Genomic DNA, 21,379 nt, shown 5'->3' on the forward strand with positions numbered 1-21,379 from the left:
ACACATACACCAGCCTCCCTGTTATAGGCTTCTCCCTCAACCACTTGTGACATCACTCCTGTCCAAATATAGCACTCAATTTCCATCAGAGCGGTGGGCTGAGGAGGAGGGGTCTACTTGAAGAATCCAAACCCACGGCATGGGTCAAAAGCTCCACACACAATCATCCTCGTCTTCGTCATCCTCATCATTTACAGCGGCCGACAGTCACAGCAGTGGGTTGATCATTTCTGGGTTGATCACTAAAGCCATCCTGGGAAAAACTTCAGGCTTTCAGTGCTGAATTAACCCTTTAATTAGTTCTGCTAGTTCAGTTGTTACTGAATAATTCATAGTAGTTACTGAAACGTTTATAGTAGCATAGTGAGAAATTGATATTGGATACTGAATAATTCATACTGGTTTCTGAGTGATTCATAGCGGCTACTGAAAAATCCATAGTACTTACTGAGTAATTCATGGAATAATGTTGTTCTTACTAAGTAATTCATAGTGGTTACGGAATAATCCATATAACTTACTGAGTAATTCATAGTGGTCATTGCATAATATTTTTCTTAATGAGTAGTTCATAGTGGTTGTTGAATAATATTGTTCTTACTGAGTAGAGTTATTGAAAAATTCATGGTGCTTACTGAATAATTCATAGTGGTTACTGAATAAACCATAGTATTTACTGAATAATTCATAGTGGTTACTGAATAAACCATAGTATTTATTGAATATTCATAGCGGTTACTGAGTAATTCATAAAAACTGAAACTTTCTTACTAATTACTGAATATTAGTACTTACTGGTTAATCTGTAGTGGTTCCTGAAAATGTCATATTAATTATTGAATAATTCATAGCAATTACTGGATAATCTGTATTTGTTATTGAACAATCTATTATAGTTACTTTATTATATTAATAGTGGTTGCTTCATAGTACCTGAATAATGTACAGTAGTTACTGAGTAAATTATAGTAAGTACTAAATATTTCATAGTAGTTACTGAATAATTCAGAGTATGTAGTGGAACAATTCATGACAGTAATGCAGGTACTGAAAATTCAGTAGTAGTAGTTCTTTCTAAATTAATCTTCAATTCATAGGGAATCCAAAAGAAATTCCCATAGTATTACCTTAGTTCTATGTATTAAATTAGGTTTTCAAAAACCTGTTCTGACATATGCACAGTGTTTGTTTTCTGTGTCTTAAATTTATTCCTCAACGTCTTTGTCTTTGCAGCATGATGCACAGTTCTATTCTTACCAACTCCCCACAATTTGCTTGCTTTGCACTTCTTGAAGAACACAAGATGACTCAGAGTTTAGCAGAACTTTGAGAATGCTACTCTGTACATCTAACAGGCCAGGTTCTCTACACTCTAATCATCATGGCAGAACTGATGAAACCCTCCTCAGGTCCTCAGAGCCTACACGAACCTGCCAGGTGGATCACTGTAAAAGAAGAAGTTACAGAAGAGTTATCTTCTCTTTATGTGGTGCCATGCTGAAGGTTATTAAAGTAATACTTCAGCAAAAAACAAAAAAATATATAGTCAACCAAGACGTGTTTGATGTCCAAAGTTTGTACCTTAGTTTTTCTCATGAGCTGTGAGGCTAATGTAGCAAACATGTAATGGAAGCTTATATCAGCAATTAACATTATAAAAAACGACTTGCTGAAATCATCACACTTGTTGTTGTGTGATGTCACATAGACTTACTTATGTGGTTTCTGATGCTGTATGACAAAAGCAATATTAGCCATACCTTGGAGCGTGTAAACCTCTAGAGACAGATATTCACCCTTCACTCCCAGCCTCATCATTTTGGCAATCCTGGCACCATCTTAAGGGCTTTTCCATTACTTTTCTATTACCATCAGCTCAAGTGAAGGATGTTCAATGAGTCCTTGGAGAGGAGAGGAGTCAAATGAACACATTTCGGTGTAGCAGTAGAACTTGTACAGAAAATATGTTCTGCTTTTCCCTTTTCAAACCCCAAAATAATGGCAGGACAAGCTATTTATAAGCTTTAGCTGTAAACTACTCTAAAATGCTTAACATATCAAAATCATAACATTCAATTTACTGAACAGCTGAAGTGCTGATAGAACTTCACTACTTTCCTCTGCTAGCTGGCTCATTAGCATGCTAACAGCTAAATGGTTAACAATAACAAACAGAAAAGCATTACGACATGGTTGTACTCCATGCTTATAACCAGACAATGCAATTATTCACACACATTATGCTCAAACTTCTCAAAAAAAGTTTGAATAATCCGTTCTTCACTGTCCCCTCCTCCCCTTCTGTTGTGAGTGACCACTTGTCTAACACAGGTGTGACGCACATCTGAGTGGTGAGGTGAAGTCAGTGAGGGCAAGTTAAAAATCTGGTTATATACCTCCAAACTGCAACAAACCTTTCTTCTGTACAGATATCTTGTATGGGTTTACACCTATGCCTCCGTTTTAAATGCTTGTGCGATTCAGGCATGAAGTTTGCATGATGCTAATAGGTGGAAGTTCAAGCTTTCATTTCTTGTTAGCCACTTTGCACCATATAGCTCCAGTGCAAAACTAAACAAGCAAACTTCCGTGTAAACATATCTTGGCTGATTGACTACATTTTGGCTAAAATTCTGTACATTTTAAATTTCCTTTACACCACAGTCCACAGTCATAATCAACTAAATGAACTATGATTTTTTAACAGTTCACAATTCCTCTGAACCTTTAAATCATTGCTAAAACTTGTGGGAGACGAGAAAAGCACTAAGTTTAGAGAGACAGAGAGAGGGTGAGGGAGAGAGAGGAGTACAGCAGTACAAGTTTCCATGACTTTATTTACATCTTGCAGTCCTTTTGCATTTTTTAATGTAGCATCGGTTTGTATGTAACTACGTTGTGAAATGAAGAATATGCATCAAGTGAGTGCTGAACTTTTGGTTTATGCAAGTTTAATTCAGACAAAGTATATTGCTGCCATGGGAACAAAACCTTGTATCTCCATTTTGTCAATTTTCAGTTTTTGACATAACTTAAAAATGCTTGCCGCCCTTTACATTGTGTGTAAATTTCAAGATGAAAGGACCAAAACAAATGGCCCAAAATTACTTGGAAATAATTCTGGTTTCATTGACTTACATTAAAAGTAAAGTGTTTTTTTTCCTTCTCCTGTAAAGTTAACATTTTGGAGATATAAGATTTTGTTCCGACAACAGTGATATGTTTCTGTGCAACATACAAATGTTTACTTGGTGTTTAAGTTTGGACACATAATCCTAACAGTCTGGCTTACTAGTTTTGCTATCATGCTATAATAGTACTACACATGCATCTAAGTCAAGAAAGGCCTGAAATGGAAAATGTCCATTGTGTTGGCATTTATACAGAATTATTGGATTTGACTCCACAGAAGTGGAACCTTGACATTGATGGAATACATGTGTGTGAATGAGAGGGAGGCAGGTGGAAAGGTGAAGATGCAAGGAGTAGAGGTCGTAAAGGTGGATGACTTCAAATATCTTGGGTCAACCATCCAGAGCAATGGACAGTGTAGAAAAGAGGTGAAGAAGAGGGTGCAGGCAGGATGGAGTGGGTGGAGACGGGTGTCAGGGCTGATGTGTGACAGAAGGATAGCAGCAAGAGTGAAAGGGAAGGTTTACAAGACAGTAGTGCGTCCTGCTATGATGTATCGTTTGGAGACTGTGGCTCTGTCTAAAAGACAGGAGGCTGAGCTGGAGGTGGCAGAGATGGAGATTTTCGTTGGGAGTGACAAGGCTGGACAAGATTAGAAATGAGCAGATCAGAGGGACAGTGAAGGTGGAGCAATTAAATGTTAAATAAAGCCAGAGAGGCCAGGTTAAGATGGTTTGGACATGTGTTGAGGAGGAATAGTGGATATATTGGGCAAAGAATGTTGGAGATGGAACTGCCGGGCAGAAGGAGAAGAGGTAGACCTCAGAGAAGGTTTATGGATGTAGTGAAGGTGGACATGGAGATGGTTGGTGTAAAAGTAGAGCAGGCAGCGGATAGGGCAAGATGGAGGCAGATGATCCGCTGTGGCAACCCCTAAAGGGAGCAGCCGAAAGAAGAAGAAGAATTAGCAGTATAGCACTACAGTACACACAGTCCATATATGGAAAAAGGGCTACAAAATCAGCCCATTTTGAATTCCTCATGGTTGAGACATCAGAACCAATGAAAAACATTTCAACAGGACCACCCATTCAGCCTTTGGCAGTTTAGCTCTGGTCATCCACATTGAAGTAATACGGAGTGTTGTTACTGCACATTTCAGCCCAGATTGCTATTGGAATAAGGTATAATAAAAGGCAGCCAATTACAACAGAGGTCATGGACATCAGTCTTAAAGAAACAGTAACAAAAACAGCCCGTTTAATTTTAAGGGATAAAGAGAAGTTGAAAAACTGGGTTGTGGATGATTTTAGTACATAAAACTACACAAATGTTACAAGTGGGTGTCAGGGGGAAAGTAAAATAGAAGAACGATGTAGAATATGGGCCTATTAAAGTTGACAGACTGTCTCAGCTTTAAAACAGATCACACTGTTTCTTTTAGGTGCTTCAGGTCATCCTGCTGCTCTATGTCCTCTTTCAGTAGAGCTTCAGCAGCGCCCCCTACAGGCTTCTGGAGCTCCAGGTTTGCAGCGGCCTGCTGGTCTTTCTGCAGCTTTTTCTTAATCTGAACGACAGTGATCCAGAAGAACACATAGCCACACACCCGCAGAGCACTGGTCAGGCCCAATAACAGAAACCTAAGCAAGGAGAACAGCATGAGCAGACGTTCACAAGTTGCTTCATGTCTAACTCAAGTCTCAAGTCTCTGGGGTAAAGTGCAAGTCGTTAGTAAAGAATTTTAGTTTAGTCTCGTTCTTAACTGCAGTCATTGCATCATCTAAAGTAAACCACCATTAAAATTCTGTCAGGTTCCACACAGATTCAACGCAAACCAAACTTCAAATGTTCATTAAGCATTTCTTATAATTAAGGAAATGATTGTGTGCTTAGAAATTAATAACTGACTACATTGTTAATTCATATTTAGTTATTACACCGCTAATTCATGGATGTGTGCTTCTTCATATAAATAAGCAACAAGAAAACTAACTAGTACTTATAAGTTTGTGTTATTAATATCTGTTAATGTACTGATTTATCTATACATTGTCCTCCACTCAGTTGTTTTGTGGAACACGTTCTATAGGCTTTACTGGACTGGACTTTACTTTGCTTCACCTCCGAATATTCAGCTGCCTCAGTATCCTCAGAGCTGTCTTTACATTTTCACCATTAATTACTCCTCACTTAATGTTACTCAGCCAGCAAGTAATACTTTGTGTTCCTCAAAGGAAAGCGATGATCTTCACTACTAGTACAATAATTTTACCACAAATTCATGACTAAGATCACCCTATATATACGTTTTACTGAAAATCACAGTAGAACCTTAATTACACTTCAGGTTTCCAATGGGGTTCAAATCTGGACACTCATTCATTGCAAAACTGATTTTGTGTAACACAAAAACATTTCTGTGTGGATTTGGGGTCATTATCTTGCTGAAAGGTCCACTCATGGCCAAGTTTCAGCCTTCTAGCAGAAGTAAGATTTTCACAAGAGCCCCTGGACAACTGACAGGAAAACAGCTCCAAAGCATTAATGATCCTTCACCATATTTGACAGTGGGTTTCAGGTATGTATTGTAAGCTCTTCATTTTTTCCACCAAATGTTACTATGGTGTGCATGACCAGAAAGTTCAATTATTGTCTCTGACCACATCGAACGATTCCATTCATTTTGCAAAGTTCAGTGGCTGCATTTTGTGACTTGCTCTTACGAAAGGCTTCTTTCATGGAACAGTTCCAAACAACTTCTACTGATGGAGGAGTGACAGTGAATCTTGACATTTGAAAACCCCAAGATTCAACAAAATTTTGCAGCTTTGAGACACTGTGATGTTTGGTCTCCTGTCTTACAATCCTGCACTGTACACAGGGTCAGTATACTCGTGCCCCCTTTTCTGGGCAAATTTTCAAATATGTCATGCTTTTCAAACTTTTTTTTATTGTTACCCTGATTTCAGGCACAGTGGTGTTGTTCATTTACATGTCAGTGTCACTAGTTTGAATGTTGTCCACTACCCAAAGACATCCAGTTAAGAATCACACTGTTGTCAGAAACTGACCATGGATGAAAGACTAGAGATACACAAACTGGTATACAGTTTTTCAGCTTAGTGGACGTACAATATTCTTATAAAGTGGCCAATGAACATCATTATAGTGACATTTGCCAGTGAGTTGTCTTCACCTGAAAGTCTGTGTGTCATACATCCTACACGCCCCTCTCCCTCCACACTTCCTGCTCCCCCACTTCAAGCAGGTGGAATCAATCAGAGCCCCAAAGTAGATGGGTGCTGGGATACCTCCTACAACAGCACACAGTAAAACGAAGGTAAGAAGCATGCAATATATACCAGTACATTGACACCAATGTGCTGTGAAGTGAATGGATGAAGTAATGGCTGTTACCCATCAGTCTGAGAACCAGCATGAACATCCCTGCAGACAGTGACTTCAGCTCAGGCTCTACAGTCCTTAGGCAGACACAGAACAAGAAAAAGAATATAGAGCCTTACCATTATCGGCTGATTTTTTTATCCAAAATGGTAACTCCAAAAAGAAATCACACATACACACACACATCTATATATATATATATATATATATATATATACATACATATTTGTAAGTATGTATGAAAGCACTGATGGGTAGGTACCTCAGGCAGATCAGGAAGAGAGGCACACTGCCCAGGCACAAGAGAAAGAAGCTGAGAGACTGCAGGGCCAGGAAGATGTAGAACACTGTGGAGCAGCTGCTTTGTCTAGGACACTGTCCCAACACGGCTGTGGAGTTTACTTCACTCACTCCCCAGTTCTGAACACACCTGCAGTCATGGAAGTTCTAGAGAAAAAAGAACATCTGACTTGGGAGAACATAGGTCTTAACTCAAATCAGAGACTGAGAACATGTTCAGTCATGTGAATATAAAGTTCATAACAAACTCATAAACTTAAAACAGATTTAAAATCCAGAATTTGCTACTTTCAAATCAACTTCTAATAAACCCATCACACTGAAAGAAGTGAAACTCATCTCTCAGTTGTTCAAATACATTCTGATACTGGACAGGAGAGCGCAGTGCTGAGTTGCACTTGCATCTGGTCATTCTCATATTTTCATAGCAATATTATTGAATTTTGACAGCAATTAGATATTCAGATATTTCTTGACATTCATCACTGTAAATGTTTTGTTTTCTGAGCTGTATATATATATATGTATATATATATATATATATATATATATATATATATATATATATATATATATATATATCCATCCATCCATCCATCATCTTCCGCTTCTCCGGGATTCGGGTCGCAGGGGCAGCATCCTAAGCAAAGAGGCCCAGACCTCCCTTTCCCCAGCCACTTCCACTAGCTCCCTGGGGGGGATTCCGAGGCGCTCCCAGGCCAGCTGGGCAATATAGTCACGCCAGCGTGTCCTGGGTCTTCCCCGGGGTCTTCTCATCCAGGAGGCATCCTAACAAGATGCCCGAACCACCTCAACTCGCTCCTCTCGACGTGGAGAAGCAGCGGCTCTACTCCGAGTCCCTCCCGGATGACTAAACTTCTCACCCTATCTCTAAGGGAGAGTCCAGACACCCTGTGGAGGAAACTCATTTCGGCCGCTTGTATTCGCAATCTCGTTCTTTCTGTCATTACCCAAAGCTCATGACCATAGGTCAGGGTGGGAACGACGATCGACTAGTAAATCGAGAGCCTTGCCTTATGGCTCAGCTCTTTCTTTACCACAACAGACCGGTAAAGAGCTCGCATCACTGTCAATCTCCCGCTCCCTTGTATACCATCACTCACAACCACACAGGCTAGTCTGGTTCAAGCAACCTATAATTTTTTTTTACTTGTTGCATTTGCAGTGATTTACCATATTTTTGTGAAAGTAGAGATGGCTGAATAATGACCACACTATCCAAAATGTATTTTCTCCCACAATCCCCTGAGCAGGAGTCCAGTACAACACAGATGCTAAATTTATCACTCACAAACACGTCCCATACTGAGGAGATTATTAGTTCAATTATCTCTCAAAAGAGCTTATTAACACTGAGATAAATAACTGACTCATCACATGGTTTATCAGTCTACTCAGGCTCTCGTAGAAACTTAAGTGTTTCAAAGAAACTATTACCTTGGGGGCAAGTTACGTTTGAACTCACACCACTTTCAGCAAAATTATTTGTAGACAGTAGCTGTTTGAAACAATGTTTACATTTCTTTCATAGCAGCGATGTGTCTTTTTTGTATAGAAATGTATTAATCATGCTTTAAAAAGGGTTAGATTGTGCCCCCCTCTCTACTACGTACTATGTTTGTGAGTTTTGTAATGTATTAAACCGGTGTGTGTAGAGGAAGCTCACTGTGTTCATGCCTGAACCATGAGTGGAGTTGCAGCCGGCATGGCAGGCTGAAACATAGGTCACTCCATTCTGACCACACACTGGATCCCACTGGTTCAGAGAACAGCCACAGCCTGCATTGCACGATGACAGCAAACTGACATCCACATCTCCTGCAAGTGCAGATCTAAACAGAAAATGTTCATTAAGCAGAATTATGATCATTTTTTTGGTCAAATAAATTTCTTTTTTTTTGTCTGTTTGATTTTCTAAGTAAGGGCTTCTTGGCAGCTACACATCCTTTCAGACTCATAGTGTTGAGTTGTCTTCTCACAGTGGGAGGATGGACAGAAACACCTGTGGATTTTTTCAGATCTGAAGCAACAGTGGAGCTTGATTTTGTCTCTCTTTTAAAGAAGAAAGCTTTAAGTTCTGTTTATCTGATGGGGACAGTGTTGGTGGTCCACCAGGTCTTGCATGGTTGTTAGGAGTCCCACTGTCTCTGCATCATTTAATCAATTTTTGAATTCCAATCTTCTGAATTACTTGTACTTAATGGCTGTTTTAACTGGAATGTAGATAAATGAAAGGTGGTCTCTGACTGTAGGTTGTAGAAATGTACTGCTCTGTAATGTGTTTAGTGTTGTGTTATATGTCATTATATTCAGTATTGTGTGTGCCTGTACTGTGACTGTATTTAGAACATTCTTCTGCCTATTCTTGTTTATCCCTAGATGGTCATGTCTGTCACACCTGTCACTTGTCATGTATAAGCTGAGCCTAATCTTGGCATCAATCCAGCTATAAAACTGCATCAGCCCAGCATCTTACAGGCTGGCTAGGTGTTTGGTACCTGCACGCAAACAAATAAACATCACTTCTCCAGACATACGGGTGGCCCCCTGGTTAAGTTAGGGTTTGGATTGGTCAATTTTAGGGTATAGACTACAGTAGTAAAACATCATGCAAGTTATCCATTAACTAATAATCTTCCTATAACTTCAACTGAACATATGGACAGAATTTTTTAAGATCTTTTTTTTATATAGAACATCATTCAAAAGCTTGTAAAAGTTTAATAAGATGTTAGTTCTGTGCAACTTATAAACATCTAAAAAAACGTTTTGCTGCCTAGTTTATAATAATCAAATTTTGTGTAAGTTGCTATTGAGAGTGAATTAATAAAAAAACAATGGCCATGACATGATTGCAAACTTTAGAATGGAAGTGTACGAATACTGATCCTACTATGGTATAGGACAAGAAGGACATAGAACATGATTTGGGTGTACAGTAATCTCACATGATCTCACCATGCTACTACATATCATCAGATGAAACAAATAGTTTTAGTGAATATTAATGCTTTATTCACAGCAGTGATGAAAGTTAGTGTTAATTGAGGGTAAAGGCACCTTTGGTAGGGCACAGTGATCCCGGCCACATCCATGTTGGGGCAACTGAGGACGAAGTAAGGCACAGTGCAGAGAAATCCAGCAATGTAGGTCACAAAACCCATCTTGGCAGCTCCCAGCTGATCCAGATTAAACCTCTTCATTATCACTCCACTCAGGAAAATACCCAGACACATTGCTGGGATAGAGGTTATACCTTCACAGGCCACACAAACACATATACATATTAGATGAGATTTTTTTTGTCAAATTTGTCTTTCACTTAATTACTTTTGACAGTGTCAGCACTGATATTTGTGATATATGTAATATATTTAATTAATGTGGAAATGACAGAACATACTATGGAACATAAAATCATCTTAACTATTGGCTTCCAGTAAAGACCATAAGGTCTCAGAGTAAAAAATTATATATATATATATATATATATATATATATATATATATATATGTATGCACTGCGATGGACTGGCGCCCTGTCCAGGGTGTATCCTGCCTTCCGCCCAAAGACTGCTGGGATAGGCTCCAGCACCCCCCCGAGACCCTGACGGAGAAGCGGCTTAGAAGATGTATGTATGTATGTATATATATATATATATATATATATATATATATATATATATATATATATATATATATATATATATATATATATATAAAGGCTGGTCACACATTATGCCACTACTAACACAAAAAGTTTTAGTCCATGGACGGAGCCTCATTAAAGACACACCTCTGCATTTTACAGCAGGAGGTGAGAACGCATGCCTGTCCCTCATAAGTTAGATCACATTGGTTTGAAGTAAATGTGTCACAAAATCTTAAAATCAATGTGTGTAACATTAAGAAATGTCTTTACCTAAACACAACATTTTAGGCATTCACTACCATTTGGACAAGTTTCAGGAGTTATTATTGTTTTAGTAGTGACAAGTAGTTTCAATAAAGTGAACATAATGAACGTATAGAGTTCCCTAAAGCAAAACAATTCATGTGTCATCAAGAATGAAGTTATATTAAATGTCTCCAGAAAACCTTGTGTTTCAAAATTGATCCAATCTCTGCAACAATATTTTGATGGAAAAATAGTATGTTTCTTATTGTTTGCTTTGAGGGACACTTTAAATATCAAATAAAACATCTAAAAATATAGATGTTATTTAAATGATTTTTGAATATAATGTACATACTGGCTACACTGAAGATGCTTTCACATACCAAGATATGACACTTGCAGTGATCCTTGCACTGTTGTTTTAGTAACACTCAGTGAAGGCATTAAAACAGCCATAATTTACCTCATTATGACTAAATCATCTTTTTTAAGACAAAAGCAAATGTGAAAGTAGAAAAGTCAAGTAGAAAGGACACATAGTTAGCGTTTAGAACAGCAGTCTGCAGAAAGCAATGTCAGTGCTGTTACCGAAAAGGAAATTGGCCCTGGATGCACTTTGTCCAAACTGCTGTTCGAAGTATTTGGGTGTGTATGTCACAATGATGACGAAGCCGTTGAAGATCAAGGCATTGAAGATCAAGTAGAGGACGTAGATCTTATTGGAGAGCAAACGCTTCAGTGACGGCACAAAATCTAAACTCAACAAAAAAGTAATGAGCAATAAATAGACTGTAAAGAAATCACATTGTTACTTAGTTTGGCATTAATGTGCCTTTGTTTTTCATCTTAATGATTGAATTGTGCAGAATTTTTGAAATATCTATGGAAATTGCCAGATGAAAACATTACCTTAACCAAACATCAAAAAACTTACAGCCTTTCAAAGGTCCCAAAAAACTCAAATATGCTAGGAAGCCACTATTAAAGGGAATTAAAACATGCAACATCATGCAAACTTTGAAATTATCACTCCATATTCATGGGTAATTTAATTGCTTATTATTTTCAATAGATTTATCATGATCGCCCTAGTTTTCAGCTGTAGCTCTTTTACTGAAGCCAAGACTCTCAAATTTACCCTTGGCTATTTCTGCAAGGCTGACCATGGTTTGCTCTGGGCAGGTGTGCACCGGCTGCCCTGAGCTGGCATCCGGCTCGGCAGGCTGAGGAACTTCAGGCAGAGCACTGGGCAGGAACCAGAAGGGCACTGCGCTCAGCACAGACAGAGCTCCGGCCACTAAATAACCCAACCACCAGGCCCCGACCCAGCGGGAGTCCTGCGGAGTGATGAGCACACTCTCTGAGGAGGAGAAAACACCCACGCACACAACGATATTAAATACCAAACCCAAAAGTGCTTGAGTTCAAACCAGTGACACACTGAATTTAACTGATACAGTTGTGTACATTATCTCCACATGAATACAATGGATAAAATTTGTCAGATCAATTATGTAATCTGACTAACAAAATCATGTTGATGAAATACATTCCATTCATGTGGAAGTGATGCACATTTAAATCAAGTCACAGAATATCTTGCAAAGATCCATGAGTCTCACCCTTGTCTACAAAACCAATGTCCACATAGAGGTTTGCACAATACGAGCCGAGCGAGTAGCCAAACAATGGACCAATCACTGAGATGGTGTAGAGGCATCCTGACACAAATAAACGTTGCGGAGAAACAGAGTGAATATTCTTTATTCACCCATTAATAAATGAGATAAGGCAGAACAGTAACACTATAGCATAGGTTGCCAAATCTTTTTGTGTAATACCCCTGTCTTGTACATTTTAACGTTTTCTCTGTCTAGTTTAATTACACTGAAAAGCTCAACAAAGTATTAAGGGAGTAAGTGTGTGTTACAAAGGTATTTGGTATGAACCATGTAAATATGTGCTACAAAGTCCACAGTGCACTGCAGTTATTTTGGGTAAACAGCACAGAGCAGTTACAAGGCGTAAAAAACACACAAATAAAGGACAAAGAGTTTTACATAATATGAATCTGTTAATTATTCACAAATAAAACTGAATTTGGGCTGTAAAAGTAAACAATCTACTCTTTCTGGTCATTTACTTTGTCTAAAATATTTACAAAGCAGTTTAGAGTTTGGCATTTGCAGTGTGTTTTAGATAAGCTGCTTTAAAACTTAGCATCATGTTATCCAAAATAATTATCTTGAAGGTTTAAATATGTAGCTCATAGTTATTTGGTTAATATCTAGAACTGTGAAAGAAAGTGTTGCCCTCAGTTCTCACCAATGTAAAAGGCAGAGTTCTCTGGCCTGGCATAATCATCAATGAAGGCCATTCCGAGAGGGCCCACAGTGGCCTCACCGATACCACGGATACTGTTCCCCAGCAGCAGAACAAGCCACATAAGAGAACCCTGTTCCTCTCCTTTGTCACATCCTAAACACATATATTACACCCAGATACACATTATGTATAAAGGTAAAAAACCATTAGCAATACAACCTGAACCGCTTAACGTACAGACTCCGTTCAAACTGCGTTTTGAAGGTTTCGGCGCTGTGACTTGTGCTATGTATTTTTGGAGTCGATTGGATTGGCAGTTTTTAATAAAATTAAGTTTAAAAATGAAAAGTCTCTTAAGAATGAATGGCAGAATGTTCAGAACTTCAGATTCTAACGAACATCGATGATGTCACAGCAGGCCACTCAGACCCAGCTGATCATGCAGGGAATTTGCTTTAAAATCCTTAAACTTTAGAAACTCCATTTCTGTTTTAAATGGTAGAGAAACTTGTCCTTTCTGAAACCTCAAAATATCTAATCATTTTATCAATTAGCTTTAGAGTTATGAGCATTTGTTTGGCACTAGGCACAGAAAACTGCCCCATTCTCTCCCATGTAAATTTCTCAAAATCAGAATCTGCTTATTTCAAGATTTCCTCTGTGTTTAACTTGTCATAACTCAGATATTTTCTTCTCAATACACACAACATTACACCAAAATAATCCTCAAGGGGCTTTTCTCACACCTTCTATCCAGTTAAGGGTTAGATTAAACATTTCCTGAGTTATGACTGTTTGATCAGAGGGTGCAAATCAGACTCAAACAAGGCTTCTCCACTAAGAGTTGCATAATAATAGAGTGACAGTTCATTTGAATGACTCTCCCCTCCCCCCTCAAACACATACATCTTTCTCTCTCGCACACACCACACACACACACACACACACACACACACACACACACAGACCTAAGGAGGTGTTGTTCACCTACACAGAAACACACTTGCAGCTCTTTTCAAACAATCTTGCAGTTCCTAGTTAATTAATATAACCACATAAAATGTGTTTTACCTGTAAATGACTTTGTTATGACTTTGCTATGACTTTGTTGAGGTGCTAGTGAGCATTGAGGGGTAAAAGGGGAGTGGTGAGAACCCCCTGCTCTGAAATATTTCACACCTCCATACAAATACAGGAACAGACAGCAAACAGAAAAACATATAACAGTCTGGGAGTGGGAGTACAAATAAAAAGAATAACAGACACTAATAATGTAGAGCCACAAATACGTACCCTCGAGTACGTTTTGCTGCACATTTGAGAACTAAATGTCCACTGGGGGGCACTAAAGAGAAGCTTACACTTTAATGTAACATTGCGATTATGATTGAAAATGACTGTATTTCAGGTTTTGATTATTTTTAAGCTGTCAGTCATCAGCGCTATTTTAATGATAAAATGTAGAATAACTTCGGCGCTAATGCTGCCTCTAACACAGTTTCAGGTACGTAGCTATAGCTGTAGCTGGGGCTGTTCTCCTATAACGTTAGTTTGGTGGATAAAGCAGATTGTGTACTTGCTGGCTACCAAGCAGAGGTTCCTGTAACCTTTTGCCTGAAGATATAGGGGGACGGGGGCACTGTCTACTGATTTAGGGGCGATTTATCTCACTAGCCTCCTTCAATTAGTTACGTATCCTGCAGTATGTAGCTATACCCGAGATGTCAGCTGACCTGATAATTGTACGTAGCTTCAGGTACGTTATGCTAGCTAACAGCTAGCTAGGTGGCTAGGCAAAGCAGCTAGCTAGTTCACCATCCTGCCATCAGGCAGGAGATTTCGCAGCATACAGGCTAGAACAAGGCTAATGAACAGTTTCTACCCACAGGCTGTCAGTCATTTTCAAAGGAAAAATAATTGCAATGTTACATTAAAGTGTAAGCTTCTCTTTAGCGCCCCCAGTGGACATTTACTTCTCAAAAGTGCAGCAAAAAACGTACTCGAGGGTACGTATTTGTGGCTCTGCAAAAAAGTGGTCAGAGGTACATATATCCCATGAGACCAGGTTGGATATCAGTAAAGAAAAATTACCGACTTACTAAAGTAATCAAAAAGCAAAATCTGAGGTTTAACACTATAGTTGACTGTGGATTCACTATTTGGTAAACAATATGTTGCTGCTTACATTTTTATTTAAACTTTATAACTGTTTATCAATGATTTTTAAATTGTTTATGACTTACTTAAGCACCATTAATAAACCCAACTAAACTCCAAGCTCTTTATTAAGGTAGTCGTATTGTAAAGTGGTACCTAAAGGTTCAACATCGACTATAACCCTCCAATTGATGCAGTTGAATTGCTGCCTTGGGATGAATGCATCAATCTGTATTTTGTGCATTACACCCCAACTATACAGATATAAGTAGCAGCTACCTGCAGTGAGCTGCTGAGCGATGTTCTGGCTGCCAGCTGTGCAAGGGGAGGTCACGGTGAAATTACCAGCATCATTAACAGGGGAGGCAACACTCTCATACTCATACCTGCCAAAAACACACACCATGCAGGAGTATTTTGTATTAGCTAATGTAAAATCAATCAATCAAATCTTATTTATGTAGCATCTTTTATATAAACAACTCAAAGTGCTTTACAGGCTTTAGCCAAATATTCAGGATGGACCTGCGGATGGTTCAAATGGCATTAATGGCATTAGAAAATGGTGCTGTTAATAATGTATCACGTAATGCATCATTCACATGTTCATTTAGACACCACTAAAACTAAAATAATGACAAAGAAATCTTAGAATATCTAAAGCAATTACGTGTAAACTCCATCATCCAGGCTTATTATTCAGTTATTTATCTTACAACGTATTAGAAGAGTGAGGAATTGTGTGGATCCACATACAGACCCTAGAGTTTTATGGGGTTAATCAGATAGACATACATTTCTGTGTATTCTCTATGGGATGCAGCCAGCATGCATTGCTGTAGTACTAGAGTTACTGACCGGCCCATGAGGAAGTGGGGCAGAGCCATTAGGAGAGTGCCCATAGCCATCAGCAGCACTCCAGCTCCAATGATCCTGGGACGGTGGAACTTTGCACCAAAGTAACTCACCACAGTAATGACCAGCAGGTTACCTGCACACCACACCTGACTTAACATATAAATGAACTGAACAGACATTAGCATCTCTCTTAATGTGATTGAGAGTAGATGATGGAGATTCAAATTCAAATTGTACCATTCAAATGTTGAATGGTACAATTTACAATGTAAATCCATAAATAGAAAGCAGTGATTAGTAAATCCGTTTTGACCTGTATAAAAACAAAAATACTACAAATCCCAGATATTTCATATTTTATCTTATCAAAGTCACCATTTTTATTTACACTCTTTTATTCACAAAACTGTTGACATAGCAAGATATTTAATAAAACACCTTAAAGAAGTAAAGCAGTCATGATTAGGTACAAAAAGAGCATCCAGGTGTAACGGGGAGTGAGGAGGAGGACACATATGCGGAGATAAGCGAGATTTATTATGGGCAAATTCAGGGTCATAGTCAAGACGGTCCAGGGTCATAGAGCCAACACAGATCATACAAACAGTACAACCAGAACAGTACAAACACCACAGCAGATAACAAAGACCAGCAAACACAAGGGGCAAACACATGGCTTAAATACAACACGGCTGACGAGGGACAGGTGGAAACAGTCAGGGGTGGAGTCAGGAAACGAGGGGGCTGGACCAAAACATACTCACATGGGCTAAACCAAAACACAAACACATGGACAGGACTGGGAGGGGCCAATCGTGACACCAGGAAAGGTGTAATTCAGCTATTTTAGCCTGTTTGGTGCATATCATTGAAAGATTTGAGAAATCCAGGTAAATCCATGTGTGTATAGGGCAAAGCCTAAAAGTGTACTGAATGCCTGTGACTCTTCAGACTGCACTGCATTAAAAAAAGCAAGCTTCTGTTATGAATATCACTACATAAGCTTGGAATACTTTAGCAAAGCAATCAATAAATCGTATTTGCAACATCCACAAATGCAAGCTAAGACTACATGCACAGCAGAAACCATGTCAACAACATCCAGTAACGCTGCCAACGTCTCTGAGATACAGCTTATATGAAATGAACTGAGGCAGCGTAGAAATGTGTACTGTTGTATTCTCAGGGACAGTTGTGGTATGGTGGGTGTATTAGTGAGTAACTTCCACATCCTTGAAGGCACTATTAATGCTGAAAAATACATACACACTTTCAGTAACATCTGCCTCCTTCTGGATAACATCTTTTTCAGGGACGTCCATGAAAGTAGCAAGACACATTCTGCACGTGTTACAACAGCATGACTGTATAATCAGAGAGTGTGAGTGTGAGACTGATACAATGCTGTCTAATGTTGAAAACACATGGAGCAAAATATGACCATGAAGGCCTGTTTGGGTGCACAGACTGAGCAGCATAATGGCAAAAAGTAGCATCGATTTCAAAGCTGCATCGATTATTTTCTTCAATTCCCAAACGATTAAGTGTTAAAAGTCAAAAGTGTTTAAAGGAAAGGTGATGTATCGCTGTGGGAAACAACTGCCCCAACTTTTTGGGGGAATTAGTATATTTTTACAAAAATGTAAGTTCATCAGGCAAAAGATTAAAGATTGCATTCATAGACAGTTTTAAAATGAATACAGGTCAAACAAAATTGACCAGTCTCTGCTTTCTGTTTTTGCTATTATTTCACATAATGTCCCAACTTTTTGGAATTGGGTTTGTATTAAAAAAAAAACTTCTTTTCTCCTGTTAAGCTACAATTTTGTAGATATAAATATTTGCTCAAACTGCACACATATCTTTGAGGTTAGAAGTGCCAACCATAAAGCAGTTATATCAGTAAATCTGTAAAATGTATATGGTCTCACTCACCCATTTCAAAGCTGCCATCAATGATGCCGACAATTGAACTAGGGATATCAAACCTCCGTTCGATCTGTGTGATGGTGCTTTTAGTATAGCTTCCAGTCATAGATTTGGACAAATTGCAGAAGGCAAGCACACAAATGAACATCTACACCAAAACAGAACAAAACAAGCTCTGAATTACATTTACGTAAACAAAATCACAATCTGACCACTGAGAAGATTTAACATATGACATTTACCCCAAAATAGAAACAAAACAGCCACCCCAAAGAAGATTAGACAAGTCTATACTCTTAAAGAAAACATGTTTTTTCAAGGCTTCTTTAGAAAATAAAATAGTTCTATGTAGAGCCATGAACATTCACAGAATCCTTTGCATGATTAGAGGGTTCATTGCATCATGAAAGGATTCTTCAGTTTGATGGAGAATATGCTGTAAATGGTACTTTATGGATTTTTTTTGAAAAGGGTTCTACATAGCACCAAAAATGGTTACAATGTCAAGCTTGTAACAATAGACGAACCCTTTTCGGTGCTATGTAGAACCCTTTTCAAACCCTATTTAATCAGAAGTCACCCAGCATGTTTCTGAAACAGTCCAGTCAAAACAATAGACAGAGTAGCAGTTTTATTAACATATTTGATGTGTAGATATAATAGCATATGGGTGTCACTGAAGAACATAACCACAATCTGTGAACTCCAAAAGTAAAGGTTGGCATATGGCAGTTAGCAGTCTTCTGCATTAAGTATTCACTGTGGACAAATCTAGAAACCACTGCACAACAGTGTAACTAGGTCTCCACATAATAATTTCCTTGTGAAAAACCAGCATACTTAAGTATATCAATAGTGTTTTTGCAATACAGAGAAAAGTACAGAGTGAGTCAAAAGTCACAGGACACCGTTTTATTTTATTTTACTTTTTATGCTGTCACAAGGCTCCACAATGTGGTGCTGAACGTGGCGTTTGTTGCAGATTTTCTCAGCATACACAATTTCTTTGAGATGACCCCAGAGACAAAAGTTGATAATAAAATAAAAAATAAAATAAAATAAAACCTGTCCTGTGACTTTTGACTCACTCTGTACATTTTTAGATGATGCATTTTATGGAAATATATCTGAACTATACAAAAAGTATATTTTAAAAACCTCTTTTTTTAAATTATACTTCATAATGCTTCATAAACATACTTCATAAAGGGGGCAGTCGTGGGCAGTAACCGGAAGGTTGCCAGTTTGATCCCCTTGGCTGACAGTCCATGACTGAAGTGCCCTTGAGCAAGGCACCTAACCCCCAGTTGCTCCCCGGGCGCAATGGATAGGGCTGCCCACTGCTCCGGGCAAGTGTGCTCACTGCCCCCTAGTGTGTGTGTTCACTAGTGTGCATGCATGTGGGTGTTTCATAGCATGGATGGGTTAAATGCAGAGGTCTAATTTCACAGTGTGCAAACACAGTGACAAACGGTTGTAAATTCTTCTTCTTAATTCTAATGCTGTAAGTAAATGCGCTTGAATAAATGTATCTCTCAACACACTAAACCAAAATTTATTTGTCATCAACTTAAGTGTATTATTTAGAAGTATATTTTAAACCAGTGACTTTAATGTTTACTTTGCTACGTTTTAGTTGCATTTAAGTTGTTTAGTTGAGTTGCAATATAACTAACTACCAGTCATATATGGGTATTGATACACTGAAGTGTATACTTTTAAAATTGGTGTAGCAGAATTTGTGTCTCAGTAATTGCCGGTTGCTTTCATTGCACATTAGTTGTCCCAATTGAAGTGTATTTAGTGCATCTAAATCTCACACAACTGAATGCCTTTAATATATATTATTTCAATTACAACTAAAATACCCTTGTCATTAAAAGTATCTTTAAACTGTAAACATTAAAAATATGTACTCATTAAATATACTTTGAAAAAAGTATATCTTTCTTTCACAAAGGTTTACAGAGCTACGTGACTGTTTGTACTTGACATTTGTGGAAGCACATCGGCTTGATCCAAAGTAAACCCTGGGAAGAATAATAATGATGCATATGCCCTCTGCTCCAGTGATACAACCAAAGTGAGGGCAAGTGTGATCACCCCACAAGCCTGCACTGGAATACAGCACAAACCAGTGGAGCTGTTGATACACAGTAGCATTTCTGGAAATGATTTTGCAAAGTGTGTGACTGTGAAATGACTGTTTTCCCATGTATGCTAGAAAAAGAATTGTTGAGGCAACCTTACTATCTGTCACTATGGTCACATAATTTACAAACACGCATCTGCCAGCTCCCTCAAACCACTGGACTCAGTCTAACACTGAGGTTCATCACTGGAGACCCTTATACCACTCATCACTGCAGACTGTATGAGAAAGTTGTTGGCCCTCACTAGCTACACGGCAGGAAACACATTGGTTTATTTTCATTTATAAAACGCTCTCCGGCCATTGAGATAGATAGATAGATAGATAGATAGATAGATGGATGGATGGATGGATGGATGGATGGATGGATGGATGGATGGATGGATGGATAGATAGATAGATAGATAGATAGATAGATAGATAGATAGATAGATAGATAGATAGATAGATAGATAGATAGATAGATAGATAGATATCAATGGCCAGAGAGCTCTCCTTCATACCTTCAGGTTGGGGGAGCAGCACTTGGCTGCAGGTTGAGGCTTTGGGTCATTTTCAGCATGCAGTGGCTGAGGCTCACTAAAGCCCTCTGGCCTGCTCTCTACAGTCATGGTGCAAAGATCAAAAGTCTCTAAGCTGGATCTGGAGAAACCAGAGGAACTTGGGTTAAAGTAAACACACTAAAAACAAAGTATAATTTGATATAACATTGAACTGATTCTTAAAAAATGATTTTCCCAGCATCTTTCAAAGTCACCTCTACATGCCACAGTTCAAATGGAGCTTCAACACCTGCTCAGAAGTATTAATGCTATAGTATGATTTATACCATCTTTATGAGAGATATAAATGTGTTTTCAATTATTTATAAGCTGTTGTTCTTTTCAAAAACTTGTCATATACAAAATTGTTCCAAATGGATATTCAGTACTTTGAAACTCTGCATATATTGCTTTTTTGCCTAGTATATCTATCTTAAACAAGTATTTCATTATTTAATGAAGCTGAATGTCTACTTACTTTTTGTCAGTTTCCTCTGAATGTGCACTTTGTGTAAAGATCAGACAGCTGGACAGAGAGATGATTGATCTATATCTGTCCTCGAGTCTTTTTCACCCACAGCCAGCAGTCAAGCATGACAACATTAATGATTAAGCAGCATTGATCAACCCCTCTTTCACCTGGTCCAGTCAGAGGCCTTCA

The 21,379-nt window shown here is 38.5% G+C and overlaps 1 protein-coding gene across 1 annotated transcript; it reads right to left on the reverse strand.

Annotated features, from left to right (window-relative positions):
• Positions 1 to 4,370: 4,370 nt before the first annotated feature.
• On the reverse strand, positions 4,371 to 21,282 carry LOC108427064 (solute carrier organic anion transporter family member 1C1-like). Its single transcript, XM_017696987.2, has 15 exons — positions 21,197 to 21,282; positions 20,680 to 20,818; positions 18,031 to 18,172; positions 16,096 to 16,228; positions 15,517 to 15,623; positions 13,081 to 13,233; positions 12,378 to 12,476; positions 11,894 to 12,115; positions 11,344 to 11,508; positions 9,919 to 10,114; positions 8,525 to 8,690; positions 6,800 to 6,984; positions 6,550 to 6,614; positions 6,329 to 6,446; positions 4,371 to 4,772 (listed from the first exon to the last, which is right to left on the reverse strand). The coding sequence occupies exons 2-15, from the start codon at positions 20,785 to 20,787 to the stop codon at positions 4,559 to 4,561; spliced, it is 2,073 nt and encodes a 690-aa protein (XP_017552476.2). The 5' UTR covers positions 20,788 to 20,818; positions 21,197 to 21,282; the 3' UTR covers positions 4,371 to 4,558.
• Between the last annotated feature and the right edge of the window lie 97 nt (positions 21,283 to 21,379).

The sequence above is a fragment of the Pygocentrus nattereri genome, chromosome 1 (genome assembly GCF_015220715.1).
Source record: "Pygocentrus nattereri isolate fPygNat1 chromosome 1, fPygNat1.pri, whole genome shotgun sequence".
In the NCBI taxonomy this organism is placed as follows: domain Eukaryota; kingdom Metazoa; phylum Chordata; class Actinopteri; order Characiformes; family Serrasalmidae; genus Pygocentrus; species Pygocentrus nattereri.